The sequence below is a fragment of the Miscanthus floridulus genome, chromosome 6 (assembly GCF_019320115.1).
Source record: "Miscanthus floridulus cultivar M001 chromosome 6, ASM1932011v1, whole genome shotgun sequence".
NCBI lineage: Eukaryota > Viridiplantae > Streptophyta > Magnoliopsida > Poales > Poaceae > Miscanthus > Miscanthus floridulus.
Window position 1 is genome coordinate 6,875,907 of NC_089585.1, and position 17,639 is coordinate 6,893,545.

The 17,639-nt window shown below is 45.2% G+C and overlaps 1 protein-coding gene across 1 annotated transcript; it reads left to right on the forward strand.

Moving 5' to 3' along the window:
- Window positions 1-11,826: 11,826 nt before the first annotated feature.
- LOC136457531 (1-aminocyclopropane-1-carboxylate synthase 5-like) lies at window positions 11,827-13,512 on the forward strand. Its single transcript, XM_066457562.1, has 3 exons — window positions 11,827-12,177; window positions 12,290-12,450; window positions 12,594-13,512. The coding sequence occupies exons 1-3, from the start codon at window positions 11,827-11,829 to the stop codon at window positions 13,492-13,494; spliced, it is 1,413 nt and encodes a 470-aa protein (XP_066313659.1). The 3' UTR covers window positions 13,495-13,512.
- Window positions 13,513-17,639: the final 4,127 nt, after the last annotated feature.

Here is a 17,639-nt window from a genome sequence, read left to right on the forward strand (position 1 = left end):
TGATTTTGTTTTTAAGGCTGCACCTGTGACTTACGAATTTCCAGCTGCGACAAATGCTACTCTCTTCCTAGTCTCGGCTTCAGAATCTCGCGAGTACTAAGGTTGTCAGGAACTGAACAAACACCGCTTTTATTTTCTAGTTGCCTCCCGCTGTGAAAACCTCCAAGATAACTAGAGTGGATCATTTTATCTGGTTGCTCCGCTAGAGCAACGTCTGGCTGGCTGGCTGGCCAGTTCGTTTCTTCTAGGCTTTTCATATCTGAAATTGGTCACAAAAGGGCAATGGAATTAAAAAAGAATGCTTTTGAAGTTAAAGACCATAGAACCATAAAAATAGAACTAGTTATGTTCTACTTCTACATAATAGCATGTTCGCTTGTTGGTTTCAGCCAGGGCTTATCAGTCAGCCAACAGTGTTTTCCTCTCACAACAAACCAGCACCAGCCGGGCTTATCAGTCCAGAAACCAACCAGCGAACAGACTCAATAATAAAAGGGTGTTGCTACAAAACCTTTTGTTTTGTTCCCTAAAGCAATAACTGACTTTTAAATTAACAAACTTATAAGCTACAATTATATAAATAACTCCATATATAGCTGTAATAGGCAAAACATAGAGCATTTTGGTCAGAACCATCACCATGTTAGCTTATCATTCAAGTAGGCTATGTAAGGTTAAGTAGACTTTTTCCGCACCATAAATCATGCCACCATGTGTAACACCCGGTTTTAAGAACAAAATCGGGCTCGCCATATATGTACCCAGAAAGTCCGCACATATAACAACAGAGGGAATAGTATCATAAACAATATTATTAAATAACGTATACATAGCTATATTAACACTTACATCAGAGTATCACGGAACGGTAACTAATCTTCGAACTCCATTCTTCACAGGGACAGCTGACTGGGGGTAATATATGCCTAGAACTCATGTCAATCTTCTGGGAACCTCCATGTCTTCATCAATCTTCTAAGCAACTTTTGTTAGAGGCTAGGGTGTGGGAGGAATAGCAAGGGTGAGCACATGTAGTACTTAGCAAATATAACATGGGTGAATGAAGGCTCAAAAGGCTAGATACTGTTGAACTACAATATACATTTTTAGTAGACCAAGTTTTAACATTAAAGCCTGAGTTGCTAAGTTGTGCTTAAGCTCCAATTCCCATATGATCATAAGTAATGGCAATAATACAATAATGATTAAACATGAGCACGAACACCATAGAATAACAGTAAGGACCAATAATTCCGTCAGTTTTCCAAGCCGCTCGTGACCGTGAGCATGATTGTTATAACAGTTTTACACTCTGCAGAGGTTGTACACTTTTACCATGAGCCATGATTTACCCTTTCACCCGAGGTAGCTAATCTCTTGACCCACTACCAAGGAAGATCGGTAGAGTTCACTATGAAGTCTTTCATAAGTTCGTCTAACAAGTTAGGGCTGCTAGGTTTCCAATCGGCAAGCAGATGTGGGAACCCCGTTTCAGATGACACAATTCCTTCGCGGCTATACACATAAGAACAGAGGCTGTCCTATACCCGTCTCGGCAAGCCCCTTTTGCGCCCTTTCAGGTAACCACTAACAAGCTAAAAAAGGTCCTCATACTTGACTAAAGCCAGAGCCATATAACACTCATGGTTGTACTATAAGTCTCGGATTTTGCTCACAGATAAGTCCTTAGGGATTCCATGTTGCTAAAAAGCAAATTTTAAACAACATTTCATATGCCATTAAATTGAACATTATTAAGGAGTTTTCATCATTAAGTAGAGCAACTAGCAAAACTACCCATATGCATGAACCATAGGTATCAAGGACCAAGATAACAAATACTAGGAATATCCTTAAGGGCTATTCATATTTGACACATGCAACATGAATATAGTGACATTATGATTGTTAGGTGTCAAGGGAGCCTCATATTATACTTGCCTTTAAATGGTTGCTCAAACTTTCTCAGACTTTGGCTTTCAGTCATCTGCTGTAGCTGTTGATCTCCGGCGCTCACAGCAACTCTCTTGCTACTCGTAGATCGTAGCAACCGGCACACCAGCAAACATACAAAGCAACAAACAGAAAAACTAAGAACAATACACCACTCAAAGCAAAAGCAGTTAAAACAAAACAATAAAAGAGAACTATTTGCTACGGCCACAAGATCACAAGAAACACCGAGAACGAAGCTATGGTTGAAAAGAAACGACTCTCGGAAGATTTATATTATAAAAGAAATAACTACAAGCTTGATTTATTTTAGTTATTAAACAAAATCACGGAGAAGTTATTAATTCGGATTAGACAAATCATAAGTTAATTTTAAAGGCAAGTTAAATCTAGTCATATCTTACTTACAAATATTTCAATATCTTTATATGTCGATTATACTTTCACTTGCAAAAACAAAGTAACATGTGAGAGCATCTAATGACGTGCAGCGTGTGTTTACATTAAGTACACAATTAAAAACATATTTAAGTTAACAATTAATCAAATTAACATGTTATGTATAATCACCGGAATGTAAACCTATATTGCTTTTAATCGTAAAACTAATTGCATGTTAATTAAATTAATATTTAATTTATATATCACTAGCATGTAACATGTCAACGCCGCTGTTAGCATGTATAGCCGTGCCAATCTCCTGCTGACATCGGAGTGTGACACATTGCATTGGTCTACAGTTAGCTAGGTGCCTGCTTAAATTTATCAGCACGTATAGTCCAGTGCCTCTACCATGGAGCGATCGAGCACACCTAACCGATCTTTCGTATCTCATAAAATACAAAGGCGACGAGACTGCATATGACCCCAATGCAAAAGGAGCTCGATCAATCGGGATTTGATGCCGTGCACAGTTGGGATGCAGGCTTGGCTCCATCATTTGGAACTAGCCTCACCTACCAGACGCCATGTTTGATTTGATTCCCATTCTGAGGCTGGGAGATGTGTGTTAGTAGATATCTATATCTTCAGGGATAACTTAGCCAAAGAATTGATGTCTGATCCCTGGCAAATCCACGTCCTCATGATCCTAAAACGCACGCACAAATATCCGCCGAAAAGCTGCCCTCGATCTCCTCCCTCGAATAAAAAACGATCGGATCTCCTATGACCACGTTTAAGATTACCTCAACGTACGCAATTAAAGCATTTAGATGATTATGCAATTGACCTAATACATACGTACCTTGTTTTTTTTGGTCTACTCATTCAGCTGGTAATTATGCAATTGACATTTTCAGTCTGCTCTAATCAAAGACTAGAGCACGCAGTTTTAAACAATAACAACAACATTGAATTAAACAAAAAAACAATAACAAGTGGACTGTCCAACCACTATTTTATTTTCTGAACCTACACAACATGAATTATAAACAAAAATAATAACAAGTGGATTATCCAACCGGTATTTTATTTTCTGAACCTATATATAACGGTGTGGTAGTATGCATGTCGGTTCCCTCTCTTTTTTAATAATAACTAGCAAATATGTCCGAATATTGCAACAGGAGAAAAACACCTAGTGTACCTAAGCCAATAAACCCAACTTAAAACTTAATTTTTTATGAAATTACACATCATTGTTACTTTATTAGGAAATAGTCATACTATTTCAAGTTGCAAATCACTTTACTTTTGTCCTAATTTAAATTTCTACAGTTTTGACTATAAGTTTATAGAAAATACACAAGTATCTATAACACCAAACAAGATTTATTAGATACACTATAAAAATATATTTTGATATTGCATTTATTTTATATTATATATGTTAATATATTTTTTATAAACTTGGTCAGAGTCTGACAGGTTTGATTTAAACCAAAACTAGAATGTCTTACGATTTAGAATGGAGGAAGTAATATTCATTTGCATATATTAAAACAGTGTCCTAAAACTTATATACAATTAAGCTTATAACTTAGATATAGTTTCTCCCCCTAAACTCTTTGCTTAGTCCATTCATATGCAACACAATGACTTAACTTAATTTTTTATTTGTCACAAATTTTTTAAATTAATTCAGCGAGATACGAACACCATATATAGTTGGATTATATTGTATTTGAAACAAATTTTTTAAATTAATCCAGATCAATATATAGATGATCATATAAATCTAACGGATGTTGGTGTGGAGTCCTGGCTGACAATAGGAGAGACATTCGTAAAAAAAAATAAAAAGGACAATAGAAGAGACGCAGGCTGAACCGCTGAGGCTACCTATCATTGGATAGAAGGGACTACGTACTGAAAAATCACTTCTACGTACTTCTGAGGTAAAGACTTTATTTCGGCCGGCTGTCATTTTATCGCCCCGCACAGCCACTTCCTATGCCCCTGCCCACGAAACTTACAGTGTTAATAGGTCGCCCGTCTTCCTCTCTCTCTAGTCTCTCTCTCCGGCGACCGGCCAGCTCCTTCCCATGCCCGCGCCCCCACCCATGCCGAGCTCCTCCCCCCCACCATGCTGGTCATGGTGGATACGGCGAGGTAGGCCTCCTCCTCCTAGATCTCTGTGTTAGGATTCTGGTGAGCTCTCTCTCTCATCTTTTCCAACTCCAACGGGCTTAGAAGGAAAGGTTTGGAGGGAGAAAGGACGACCTGGCGCAGAGGATGGCTGAAGAGCGGTTAGAGGGCCTAGTGGCTGTGGAGGCGGTTGGGCTAGGTTGGGGCGGGGGAGCTCTGGCGAGGGGTGGGGGAAGGCAGCCGCCGCGGATGTGCTAGGGCTTGGCCGAAGCTCCGCTGCAGTGACCATGGCCCCACCCAATGTTTGGTGAAAAAACAAAATACTTCTGTGCAGTATGGCCCAAGCGGACAAGCCCATGTACATGTGTACGTATACAGACTACTAGAGAGCCCAACCGTTGTCCGATCCTAGTGGCGAGGGCCGAGCCAGCCGCAAGGGCAATCCACGCGACCACGCCGATTGCGATTTACCGCAGTGCCGCCGGCGCCGCCACACCCGCCCCGCCGCTCGGCCGTAAAGGCACGCACCTCTGCAGACTGCAGTCCGCACCTCCGTCCGACGTCCAGTCCAGGTCCAGCCGTCCAGGCTTGCAGGCAGCAGGCAGCAGGCAGCACGCAGCACGGCAGCAGGTAGCCAGGTATGTTGTTCTATTCTATTTTTTGTTTATTTTTTTATGTCCATCTGTTTAGAGCTAATGCCTTAAACTATTATTTTTTATATGAAAGGATAATCATCATGAAACTTAAAAGGACGACAATGAACCTTTTTACAAGGGAGAGGGAGACACTGCTGATGTTTCAATAGATCGGCAAGATGAACTTATTGATGACTTCGATGTGATTCAGATGCGTTCAACAAAATTTAAATAAAACATGTTAGTTTCTTTAACCATTTGTGCTTATCGTTATATTTTTCATCGCAAAATTATCACAACATGCATAATTAATTATTTAATAGAGATTTTAGTGTTTTCAATATATGTTATATATGTATTTGATTGTCCGGCCCCTGCTATATACAATTCCTGGCTCCGCCACTGCCTAGCGCGCCACGGTGGGGCGGGGGCGGTAGCGCACGCGAGGTTGAAGACGGTCGTGCTTGCGGCGGCATAACACATGCACGACCATAATTTAGCTGCGCCCTACTTTTAATATACATAATACATAGATGGTTCAATTTCTACATGTCGGTAAATAGCATAGCTTCCTTTTTAATTATGTTGGTTTCAAATAATACTCCCTCCCTTTTTTTTTCGTTACAAGACGTATTTCCTTTTGTTAGAAAAGGCCAAAAGCTGTCATCGCAATTACTCTATTAGCATATTATTTATGTGCTACAAATCTACAATCATGACCAAACGAAATCAACCTTGTAATTTCAAATACGAGTAGTATAGTGCAAGGGTAGCCATTCCTTGATATAGCAGCACTGTAGGGATTTGGAGCGGGTCAAAATCTGCCCTTTTGGTGCTTTCCATAGCCGTGATGTTGGCGTTGCTGATGTAGGGATTGGCGCTAAGCCGCTAAGCCTTATCATCACTCGCTGCGTGCTGAATGCAAAGCAAGCAAACGATGCGATTAAAAATGCTCCCGCGCCGATGCCGAAAACCGTCCAAGGGCCTCCGTGGTTTCTCCTCGCTTTCCGCAAAGCTGCTTGGCAAAACCACAGCAGAGTTCGTTCCCACTCTCGCGCGCGTCCATGGATTTCCAGCGGCAGCTGCTATATCTGTATATGACCAGTTTGCTGCGCTTCCGACGCTTACGCACGCAGCATGTTGGGTAGCGTAGAAGAAGCAGACTTTTGGGGGCACCCCATGCCATGCCATGCCTCTTCTTTGCAAAACTCAGTCAGTTCGTCACAAATAAGGACTGAAGCCGTCATTGAGCAACACCTACTATTTAAAAAATTGAACCTAATAACAATTAACAAGCCGCAACAGAGAAAACCACACGCATTATATATAGTTTTACAGATCTGATTAATCTAAACCAGTACTTGCCAATATGATTCCAGTTTAATTAAAAGAGGAGGATCGAGCTGGACGTTCCAGACGGCACACAGAAACGGCTAAGGGCTACTTTGGTAGACCGCTTCCCCGCCGGGATCCCAGCATTTTCCCCGTGCGGGAAACCCACGCGGAAAGTTTCCACGGGGCACCCAGTGCGCGCGTTTGGAAGCCTGATATGCGGGGTACATTGGCCCGAGTTGACGTGGAAAGCACGGGAAAACCAGCCCGGCCTACGGAGGTCGGGCAGCTTTCCCTGTCTCGCTCTTGGGGTTTGCCTCGGGTCACCCGAGCGAGACCGCCGCCACCTTCGTGCGATTTCTCGTCTGCCGTCGCCTCTCCCCTCCATGCGATTTCTCCTCTGCCGTCGTAGCCTCGGCTCGCCGCGCCAATCCCTCTACCTCCGCCGACCGCCAGCATCTTCATGCCCTACTAGGTTTAGTAATTTCCTCGCACTGTTTCTGTAGATCTTGGGGACAGGAGCAGGAGCGGCGGCGCCATCTTTCGAGCCTCCGACGAGTAGCAGACCAGCAGGAGCTCATCCCTACCTCTCGAGTCCAGGCGTGCGTGCCTTCCCCGGCCACGACGCAAAGGCGCGAGGTGAGTAAGGTCGCATGGTGAGTAAGGTCTCATGCGACGCAAGATTTGTCTGTGGCATCATCCCCTCGTGGAGTAAGGTCTTATGCATATACACGCGTAGACATATGATGGACTATATTACAAGCAAACCTGCAAAAGGGTCTCTGGAGATTAAGCAAACTCATACTGCAAGTTGCATCTGATTCTGAATGTTAGCATGAAAAATTAATGAATATAATTTACCCTGAAAATTAATTGCAAAGAGGATTAGGTCTACTGGTGGTGTGGCCAGTGGCCAGAAATTTTGATGCACTCATTAGGCTGTAGGCTGCAAACATGCATGCATGGAGAGGAGAATGCTACCAGGACTTACTTGTATAGGCAATGGGCAGATTTCAGTCTTGGTACCACTGATGTAATGTATCTTTGTGTTAGCTTGACGCCTTATTATTTTCAAGAAAAATACATGATGTATCTAGTGGAAAGATTGATATTAGGAAGTGTCGGGTATCGATATTAGGGATACCCAAAGTAAGGAAGTTAGCGCCTACGCTGACTTTCCCGGATGGAGCAAGACGTATTAAAAGGTCTCACCCGACCCAAGGCTACAGGCTCCGTCTCGTCCGACCCCAAGGACGCGGGCTCCGTCTCGCCCGACCTTTGGGCTCGTGCTCCGTCTCGCCCGACCCCTCGGGTGCGGGCTCCGTCTCGCCCGACCCCTCGGGTGCGTGCTCCGTTTCGCCCGACCCCTTGGGTTCGTGCTCCGTCTCGCCCGACCTCTCGGGTTTGGGCTCCGTCTCGCCCGACCCCAAGGACGCGGGTTCCGTCTCGTCCGACGGGGACCCATACCGCCGCCAACCACTCTAGGTCCAAGCGTATGGGCCTAGGTCAAAACTCTGTCACCAGGGAAGAGACTGGCATGTCTCGATATAACCCGTGGCCATGACGGGCCATACCTGAGGATTCACATAAAGAACAGTGTCGGGCAATCGAGCTCTCAGCACCCGTTCACTCCTTCCACCAGAGACTTAGAATCTTCTCCCTCTCTCGCTTGTTTGTAACCCCTACTGCAAACCAAGTGTCGGTAAAACGAGCAGCAGTGAACTGGACGTAGGGACGTTTCGCCTGAACCAGTATAAACCCTTGTGTCCTCCGAGCACACCATCCGAGCCAGACGCGCAAATACAAATTTACTCATCGGTGGTCCGAAAAGACCGACAGGAAGCTTCGTAATGCTGATGTTAGTGATGCAACTGAACAATCCATTATTTTGAATAAGATTGAACTGAGTGTGCAAGCAGATAAGTAACTTGCAGAAAATAATAAAGCTGAAAGTTTGCAAGGTTTCTCTACAACTCAGAAGTTCTCAAGGTTTCTCTACATATTATATCCTCAATATGACAATGAGGATCATGTCAATCAATAATAGAACTACAGAAGGATGCCGGCCAAACTTAAATTTAGTTGTAAGTTTTGCTTTCTAATAGCAGTTTGCAGTCCTTAGTTTCTTGTAGTAATCCTCACTTGTGAATCCATGTAGGATCAGATAGCAGAATAGAGGAGATGCATGTGTCAAGAGAGTACATTGATAATAAAGAGGACACATTTTTGCTTGGGTAAGTTTCTGACAAGATAATAGTGGTGTCAAGAGTCATGTATTCCTTATTTTTTTAGCATCTTTATGTTCCTTTTTCTTTTTGCTTGCCAAAGCCAGCTTAATTTTGCACTTTATCATGAGCCGACCTGCAACTGCAAGATATATGTTCCTTTTTTCCTTTTCTTGTGAGGACGCTTTCATCGATCTGGGGAATACCTCATTAGTTTTGTTTGAGTTCACAACAAGCAGCCTACTATTGTCCCTTCAGTAGTAGCTTGTCTGCACAACTAAACTTCCTTTTTTAATTTTGTTCTGATCTGAATTCTTGACAGTAGCCTGGTGCTCAGCTGCTACTGTGTTTGTGTTTGGGGTTTTAAATATTCAGTGGTTTGGTGGATCCTTTGAGATGGTACGAGCTGATAAGGTTCAGCATAGGACTCGAATCTGAGGTCGCTGCTTCAAGCAGAGGATAGAGACCAGTACTTGGAGGTTGTGCATTCATGGTCGAATTTAGCCATTTAGTTGTTGTTGCTGACTCTTTAGTTTCCTTGGCACTTCTATTTTAGGGGCATTTGTGTATTACGCTGTTTTGATCATTGCCTTGTGGAGTTAGTGTTGATGTTTAATATGACCAACATATTTTCTAGGTTTGCATGTAACTGACCAAGCCCTTTTTATGCGAAATTCATGAATTAAATCCGAAAAGAGGAACCTAAAATTCAGGAGAACAAATTGAATAGGAACAGAATGGTTGCCCATACATAATATTTTTGTTTCTCACACTCACAGTGCATGGAAAATAAAAAAAGGGATATTTTTTATCTGATCAAAATTGCATAATTAGGTCCTTGACCTAACCTGAATTTTGTTTTTTTCCAGAGTTCTTCCTTCTGAAGAAAAATACATTTTTCAGTATATGTCCCCAGACTTTGCAATGGTTTGTTCGCACAAGAGCAGCAATGCTACATCTTGCACAGCAAAACCTATCTAATATCTATTTTTAGGTTAGTTTAATAATTAATTTTTAATTATTCTATCATCCTAGTTGGACATTGTGTTCATAATTAACCTTCTTTGCTCTTTTTTTTTTGTGTTATACTTGCAGATGGCTTGGAGGAAGTAATGCATGATTTCAGATAAGTGAAATATGCACTTTTCGTAGCGGTTTTTGCACGTTTTCATCTTTTATATACATGTGCAAAGATCTCACACAAGAGAGAATTGTAGATGTTCATGGATCAGTCATGATGATGTTATCTATTGGATGTAAGGATGCAGAAGCACCTATATGAATGCTACTACTTGGCTCTGGATTTTAGATTATACATTTGCATTAAGTAGATTTGCTTTTAGGTTTGAAATTGTATTTGTATGGAGAGAGACTTCCAGAGATTTGTCATGATTTTGTGGTTCTAACATTGATCAGTGGTGACTTTCTATATCATTTTATTTTTTATATTTTTTTCTTTGTTTTTCTTTTATTTTTTCTAGACATTGTTTCTGATTTTTTTTCATCATGTGTTACTAAATAATGACAAGAACGCACCAAAAACTTCTTGAATATTGTTTTTTTTCTGAGTATTGGTACCCTGGGAATTCAGTGAAGCTGTTGTTGTTCTGCTCCTTGGAGGATTCCATGGGATAAGGCTTGTGCATACAGCTTCTGAATATTGGTCGTTCCACATCCACAGCATCAGGGAATGAAACGTTCATGATAGCAGCAGCAGGGAAACTCCCCCAATGTGGATTTCTTCCCTGGAGGTGGAAGGGGATCGAACTGTCCAAGAAAATCCCGCTGGGGGTCTGTGCCCTGGGTTAATTACCCTCTGCTGCCAAAGTAAGCCTAAAGTGGCGTCGAATTACGCTGCAGCTTCCAGTGATCCGACGACCCTGATATCATAGTCCCTTCGTGGATCATGAGGTGGATAATCAAATGGCCGGCCAACCGGTCTCGCGATCGGTGAGCAGCGACCATCACAGGGGGCCATTCTTAATGCCCCGCGATGGCGTCTCGAAAAAGAAGCGCCATTCTTTATGGATGGGTGTTGAGATTTGGGGGCAGATAGAGCTAGACAAGTCGTCCATGGTTAGAGGGCTCATCGTCCTTGTTTAGTCGCTGGCCTCCTCCTCTCGAGGTCAAACACGTCGACTAGCTGCTTAACTGTCGTAATCAGGCGCCGGCAAGTCCATGATCCGCTTTGTCGCCAGGTATCCCCACAATTCAGGCAAAACGGAGTTGTAAAACTCGACATGGCAATGGAGACAGCGCGAGATCTTTAGTCTTCGTTCAGACAGACGCATGGATATATATACACTAGCGACGCAGGAAAAGGTGATTCTGATCCTGTAAGAGAATTCCCGGACATGTCGAGCTGTGAAGCTCTCGGCTAGCCTTTTCAGCTCGTCTCGTCCCTTGGCAGGCTGACACTACATGCTGTGAAACGAAACCGGCAAATATTCCCCTGGGGATTTCGCTGGCGCCAAACCCACCAGCAACGCCATCGGCGACGGCGTCGGCGTGCGCGCGCAGGGCCATGACCTCCGATCCCGTCGCGGGATTAATAAACAAACAAACATCGCGTCTGGCTACAAGATAAGGCGCCCATCTGTCCGCACGATTGCAGGAAGCACCATGCCTGCATCAGCCAGCGAAAGGCGACAGCATACAGGAGCTGCTCTGCTCTTGTTTGCCGCGGGAAACAGTTGGACTCCGCCGTGCATATTCCGTAGTTCGTAGCAGGATCAGCGCCTCGCTCCCTCCCTCCTGCTGCTGCCCGTCGCTCTAGCTCACACGGACACGGCTCAATCATTGACCAGGAACGAATGAATTAGCAAAGCGTTGAGTAGGTTGAGCACTCGCGCTTAGGCTAAAGCTCCCTGCTTTATTATATCGTTTGATTTGCAGCTGACAATCTGGTCGCCTCTGCTCTGGCCTCTGAGCCCTCTTTTTCTAACACCTTTTGACATTTTTGGTGGTTTCATACTCAGCTTGCCTATATATGCCACCCCCTCACACTTGGCCGGATCCATCATCATCGCAGCCTTCCTTCCTTGTCTGCCTTGCCTGCTCATTCCTCGAGCTGCCACTGCACTGCAAATCCATCTTGTTTGCGCTTGCACCACTTGTGCGTGAGCGTGAGCCAGCCACCAGGTGCAGAGGCCATGGGTGGCAAGCTGTTGCTGGGCGCGAGCCAGAGCCACGCGGCGGCGTCGCCTCCGCTGTCCAAGGTGGCCACGTCCGGCCTCCACGGCGAGGACTCCCCCTACTTCGCGGGGTGGAAAGCCTACGATGAGAACCCCTACGACGCCGCTTCCAACCCGGGCGGCGTCATACAGATGGGCCTCGCCGAGAACCAGGTGTCCTTCGACCTCCTGGAAGGGTACCTCAGGGACCATCCCGAGGCGGCGGGCTGGGGCGGTGCCGCCGCCGCCGCCGCCGCCGGCTCCGGCGTCGCCAGCTTCAGGGACAACGCGCTGTTCCAGGACTACCACGGCCTCAAGGCCTTCAGGAAGGTGCGTGTGTGACCGAGCGCTGCTCTGCTCGTCTTCGATCGGTGTCCTGGATGGTATGGACCGCGGACAAGTGCAACGTACTGACCCGCCTGACGGCGTCATTTGCTTGCAGGCGATGGCGAGCTTCATGGAGAAGATTAGGGGCGGCAAGGCCAGGTTTGACCCCGACCGCATCGTGCTCACCGCCGGCGCGACGGCGGCTAACGAGCTGCTCACGTTCATCCTGGCCAACCCCGGAGACGCGCTGCTGATCCCTACTCCTTACTACCCTGGGTAAGCTAAACACATCAAGCAAGCTGCATGCATGCACCGACCAGTGCTATACTACTGTTACATACACTGCCACAGTGCTCTTCACAGACAGACAGTGCATGCTCTCGTTCTGACATGGCGGCTGGCTCTGCTTTGGTTTGCAGTTTCGACAGAGACCTGAGGTGGAGGACCGGGGTGAACATCGTGCCGGTGCACTGCGACAGCGCCAACGGGTTCCAGGTCACGGTGGCCGCGCTCCAGGCGGCGTACGAGGAGGCCGAGGCCGCGGGGATGCGCGTCCGCGCCGTCCTGCTCACCAACCCGTCCAACCCGCTCGGCACCACCGTGAAGCGGTCGGTCCTCGAGGACGTGCTCGACTTCGTGGTCCGCCACAACATCCACCTCATCTCCGACGAGATCTACTCCGGCTCCGTCTTCGCGGCGCCGGACCTGGTCAGCGTGGCGGAGCTCGTCGAGTCCCGCGTGCGCCGCGGCGACGACGCCGGCGTCGCGGAGCGCGTCCACATCGTGTACAGCCTGTCCAAGGACGTGGGCCTCCCGGGTTTCCGCGTCGCCGTGGTGTACTCGTACAACGACGCCGTCGTCACCACGGCGCGCCGCATGTCCAGCTTCACGCTCGTGTCGTCGCAGACGCAGAAGACGCTCGCCGCCATGCTCTCGGACGACGACTTCGCCGACGCCTACATCCGCACCAACCGCGAGCGCCTCCGGGCGCGGCACGACCACATCGTCGCCGGGCTGGCCCGCGCCGGCGTGCCGTGCCTGCGCTGCAATGCCGGGCTGTTCGTGTGGATGGACATGAGGCGGCTGCTCGGCGACGCGACCGTCGCCGGCGAGCTCAGGCTGTGGGACCAGATGCTGCGGGAGGTGAAGCTCAACATCTCGCCGGGCTCGTCGTGCCATTGCTCGGAGCCCGGCTGGTTCAGGGTGTGCTTCGCCAACATGAGCTTGGACACGCTGGATGTTGCACTGGCAAGGATGAGCCGCTTCATGGACAGGTGGAGCAAGGAAACGGCAATGTCGACGCTGCAGCAACAGCATTAGACAAAATCACAAAGTAAAATTTTGAGGGTAAATTACATTACTGGACAAATTAAATCAGAGTAGTTAATCAAGGGGATCTTATTAGACGAATGCATCTTCGATGCTCATTCAGTATTGTTTTGCTTCGTTTTTTCCTCCTCGATTGTGGTAACAACTGATGATGTACTCCCAGTTTCTTCAATTTCTATTGTTATATTTTTTTCTATATTTTTGAAAAGTAGTTTTATTGAGGGTATTATTGGTTGACTTCTTGTGATTGTTCTCCCAGTGTTGTACTGGACGGAGGTTTTACTGCTATATAGGAGTAGTTTTATATTAAAAAAAGAATTGAAAGTCTTGATAGCGGACGTATTGATTAATAAAGAAAAAGAAATCGGGTTCCAAATGTCAACCCTTCCTAGCCGGTAAGCTTTGTCAACCAGCTAAATAAGGGAACACAAATCCAGGATAACAAATTTTATGTAGCTGAGCTCATCTCTTTGATGTAACTTGTGGAGATGCACAACAGTACAACACTGAATTCTTCAGTTCTTCTACCTGGCTAGAACACCCGGCAATGGTGATATTTGTACCAGCTGGTGATTAGTTGCAGCATAACATGTAATTCTGGCATGTCATTTTTTTTAAACGAAGCAGCATGAGAGCTACCCGTCATTGTTATTAGAAGAAAAATTTCAGGCGGACGCTATACAAACAAGGTGACAAGAAGGCAGAAATATAATCTGGCATGCGTTGATCTAATAAGAGCAACTAAGTGTTTGGGCGAAAAAAAATCAAACTTTTGTACCAGGAAAACAAACTAAAGACATTGTAGCCATCAACCTTACGTCACTACCCTAAGGTCTTGTTTGCTAGAACTCTGCGCGGCTTCGATTTCAACTCCCCCGTGCACTATATGTAGTGAGGGACTGTTTCTCTCTCTGTCTCTCTCGTCTCAAAATAAACTATGAGCCGGTGAAGCCAATATTTTAGTTTCACCGGTTTTGGCTCCTCTGTATAATGTAGTAAAGAGCCAGAACGATGCCAAACGGGCCCTAAGCAAAGTCAATTCTCTTGAGAATAGCTACGATGAACTTCGCTTCCTTGGTATGCGGAAATCTGATTGTTCTCCTAAAATAAAACTACCAACTCGATACTTTCTTTCTAGAAAGAAAAGGGAGTTGTTATATTTTCAGGTGCTTAAATTTTTATAATCTTTCAGGCAACCATCTTACACAATCAGCCAGTACAATTAAATGGACAACTCACATGAGATAATTTATATTTTTTCTGTATCCAAACAATGACAAAATTGCATGTTCCCTGCACAATGACAGAAATTCAAACACCTGAGATGTAGAAGGGAAAGAAGAAAATATTAGAATCAATGATCTTTGAGTAAGTATTAGATCCAATTAATATTAGCGTTTGAATCTAGAGGCTAAAGTTTAGTCTATGTCACATCAAATGTTTGGGTGTCAATTAAGAGGACGGACTAAACATGAGGTAATTATAAAACTAATTGTATAAGTCGTGACTAATTCACGAGACGAATCTACTCAACCTAATTAATCCATGATTAGCATATGTTTACTGTAGCATCACGTTCGCTAATCATGGACTAGTTAGGCTGAGTAGATTCGTCTCCTGAATTAGTCTTCATTTATGTAATTAGTTTTATAATTAGTTTATGTTTATTATTTTTTAAGAAAAAATATATTTGTTACTCCCTCCGTTCCAAATTATAAGTCGCTTTGACTTTTTTGTTCATCCATTTTGCTATGTATCTAGACATATTGTTATATCTAAATGCACAGCAAAAATGGATGTATCTAAAAAGTCAAAACAACTTATAATTTAGAATGGATGGAGTATTAGCTAGGTCTTTCTGTTAATAGCTATGTCTTTCTGTTTTTTTGGGTAATTATGCATAGAAATTATTCTTTTTTTATTTTAGTTTAGCGTATACCGTAAGGATTAACGTGTATACTCTGTTAAGATTCTCCGGTCTGTAACAGTAGACGGGTATATTTTAATGTTGTGCCCATCTTTTTTCTTAAAATATTGGAATGTTTTATGTGCAGCTAGCAGTGCATGTCTTTGTTTTTTCCTAATCTGTTTTTTTTTTAAAAAAAAACATCCTAATCTGTTTATTACTCTGGGAAAAAACAGAGCAGCGCATGAGTTGGGCAAACACCGAGTGTGTTGGATCGCTTGTGGCTGCGTTGGCGGGCTTCGATTTTGTCAGCTAGCCGAGGAGCCAGACATGAAAATGCGGCGAATCGCCTCGACGGCGGACAATCCCCGTCCCTTTTGAGCTGGACACGGGAAGAAGGCGAGAGCAGCACGGGAACCGAGAGATGTCCCCTGGTGCTGTCCTGTCCTGTGGGCTGTCCAGACACACGGTGGTGGCCTGGTGGCATCAGATATTCCCGTCGCCCTCGGACTCCGAGTCGGCGAGTCGGGGACGCGCGCTCGCGCATTGGCAAAGGCGGCAGGGTGTGTGGGTGGCCAGGTGGCCGAGGGAACGGCGCCGCGTGAGCTGAACGCGTCCCGAACGACGAGGCCGCCCCGAGGTATAATAACGTGTTTGAGCCGGCGAGATGAACACCAGGTCATCAGAAAAGTTGCCACGTCAGGAGAGAGATGGTTGAGCGGCCGCTTAGCATCTCGCCGGCTGAAATGCAGAATACAAGAGGAAAAAGCTGTCTTGCAGCTGGACGCCGGCGGCGAGCTGGGAGTCGCTGTTTTGTTCTTATGTATTGGGTCTCAACTATAAAATATTAATTGTTTATGATACCGCTGACATCCTAGTCAAGCTATTATATGAAAGTACTATATTGCTTACTAAATGTAACGTGACACCTGCATTTAGCCAGCAGCGGGCTAAATTATTAGCCTTGCTCTTAGGAGATTCTGTTGGCGAGCGCAAGGGCAACGCGGAGGTTGCTGCCGGATTGCCGCGGCTAGGCCTAGGCATTCGGTTCTCGGTTCAGTTTCGGTTCAATTTCTCGGTTTTTTAAGAAATTCAGTTCTTATAAAATGGGAACTGATCGGTTCAAAATTCTCGGAACCGACCATTTTGGTTTTCGGTTATTTCGGTTCGGTTCCGGTTCTAACAGAACTTTTTTCAGGAAAGGCTAAGACAATGATAAATATGCATGTTCTAAAGTAAATTTATGCAACGCTATATACGTTTTAGATAATAATAATTCATAAGTGAACAATACCAATATAGTAACACAAATATATAATAGTTCAAATATGAAATATCACACATAAACCAAATATAATCTTACAAAATGCAAGTAAGTGAAGTATAATTGATATAATTCGGTTCTTTCGGTTAACCGAGAGTAGGAACCGAATTTATTTCAATTATTTTGGTTTCTCAATATTATGAACCAAATGAGGAATCAAATTTTTTGATTCTGGTTCTTTCGGTTCAGGTTTTCGATGTCGGTTAATTTTTGCCCAGGCATAGCCACGCTCGCGCTAATGGAATCGTCTTTTCAATGGCTTGGCCACGACCCACGAGCACGGAGGGCGCGCGCTGCAGAACATGGATGATGGATGGATGGAGACCTCAGGCCTGGTCCCCGGGCGGTGCTCTGCTGCTGCGCCGCGGGGACGGACGAACACTTGGCCGTTCTGGAGCGGCAGCCGGCAGGATCATCGGAGTGGGCCCTCCACTTTGTGCAGGATCGGAATCCATTCATCCTGCGCTGCATGGTTGGCTGGTGCGCAGTGCCTTGTTCTTGTCTTGCCACTTGTATGCCCGCGGCAGCGCACCATCCATCATGATTCATGAACGAATTCTGAGTTCATATTCATATATACGTGCCTGCCAGTCAGGCATCAGGCATGCGTGCTGCATCGCAAGAATTCCTATTCCTGGTTCTGGTTCGGGTTCTGGTTCTGTACGAGGACTAGGCGTGAAGTTGCTTCAGCTTTAGCAGACCCCTTTCTCGACGGCCGACTTGCAAAGCGAAGGATGTAATTGCGCGGCTTCTAATCCATGCGTCAATCGCAATCCGCAAATCATTTGTTTCTGACAGTACGCTGTTAGTACGTGCTATTTTATTTTATTAACTACTCAACTATGCTCATGTATGACCTAGAACCTTATCAGAAGATATAAACATGGTGTTACTATCTAATACCTA

Bases quoted from the DNA above. Each gene is read 5' to 3' on its own strand.
- LOC136457531 (XM_066457562.1), top strand. From the start codon at position 11,827: ATGGGTGGCAAGCTGTTGCTGGGCGCGAGCCAGAGCCACGCGGCGGCG. The intron at 12,178-12,289 runs GTGCGTGTGTGA...ATTTGCTTGCAG, and splicing joins GCCTCAAGGCCTTCAGGAAG to GCGATGGCGAGCTTCATGGA. The intron at 12,451-12,593 runs GTAAGCTAAACA...TTTGGTTTGCAG, and splicing joins CCTACTCCTTACTACCCTGG to TTTCGACAGAGACCTGAGGT.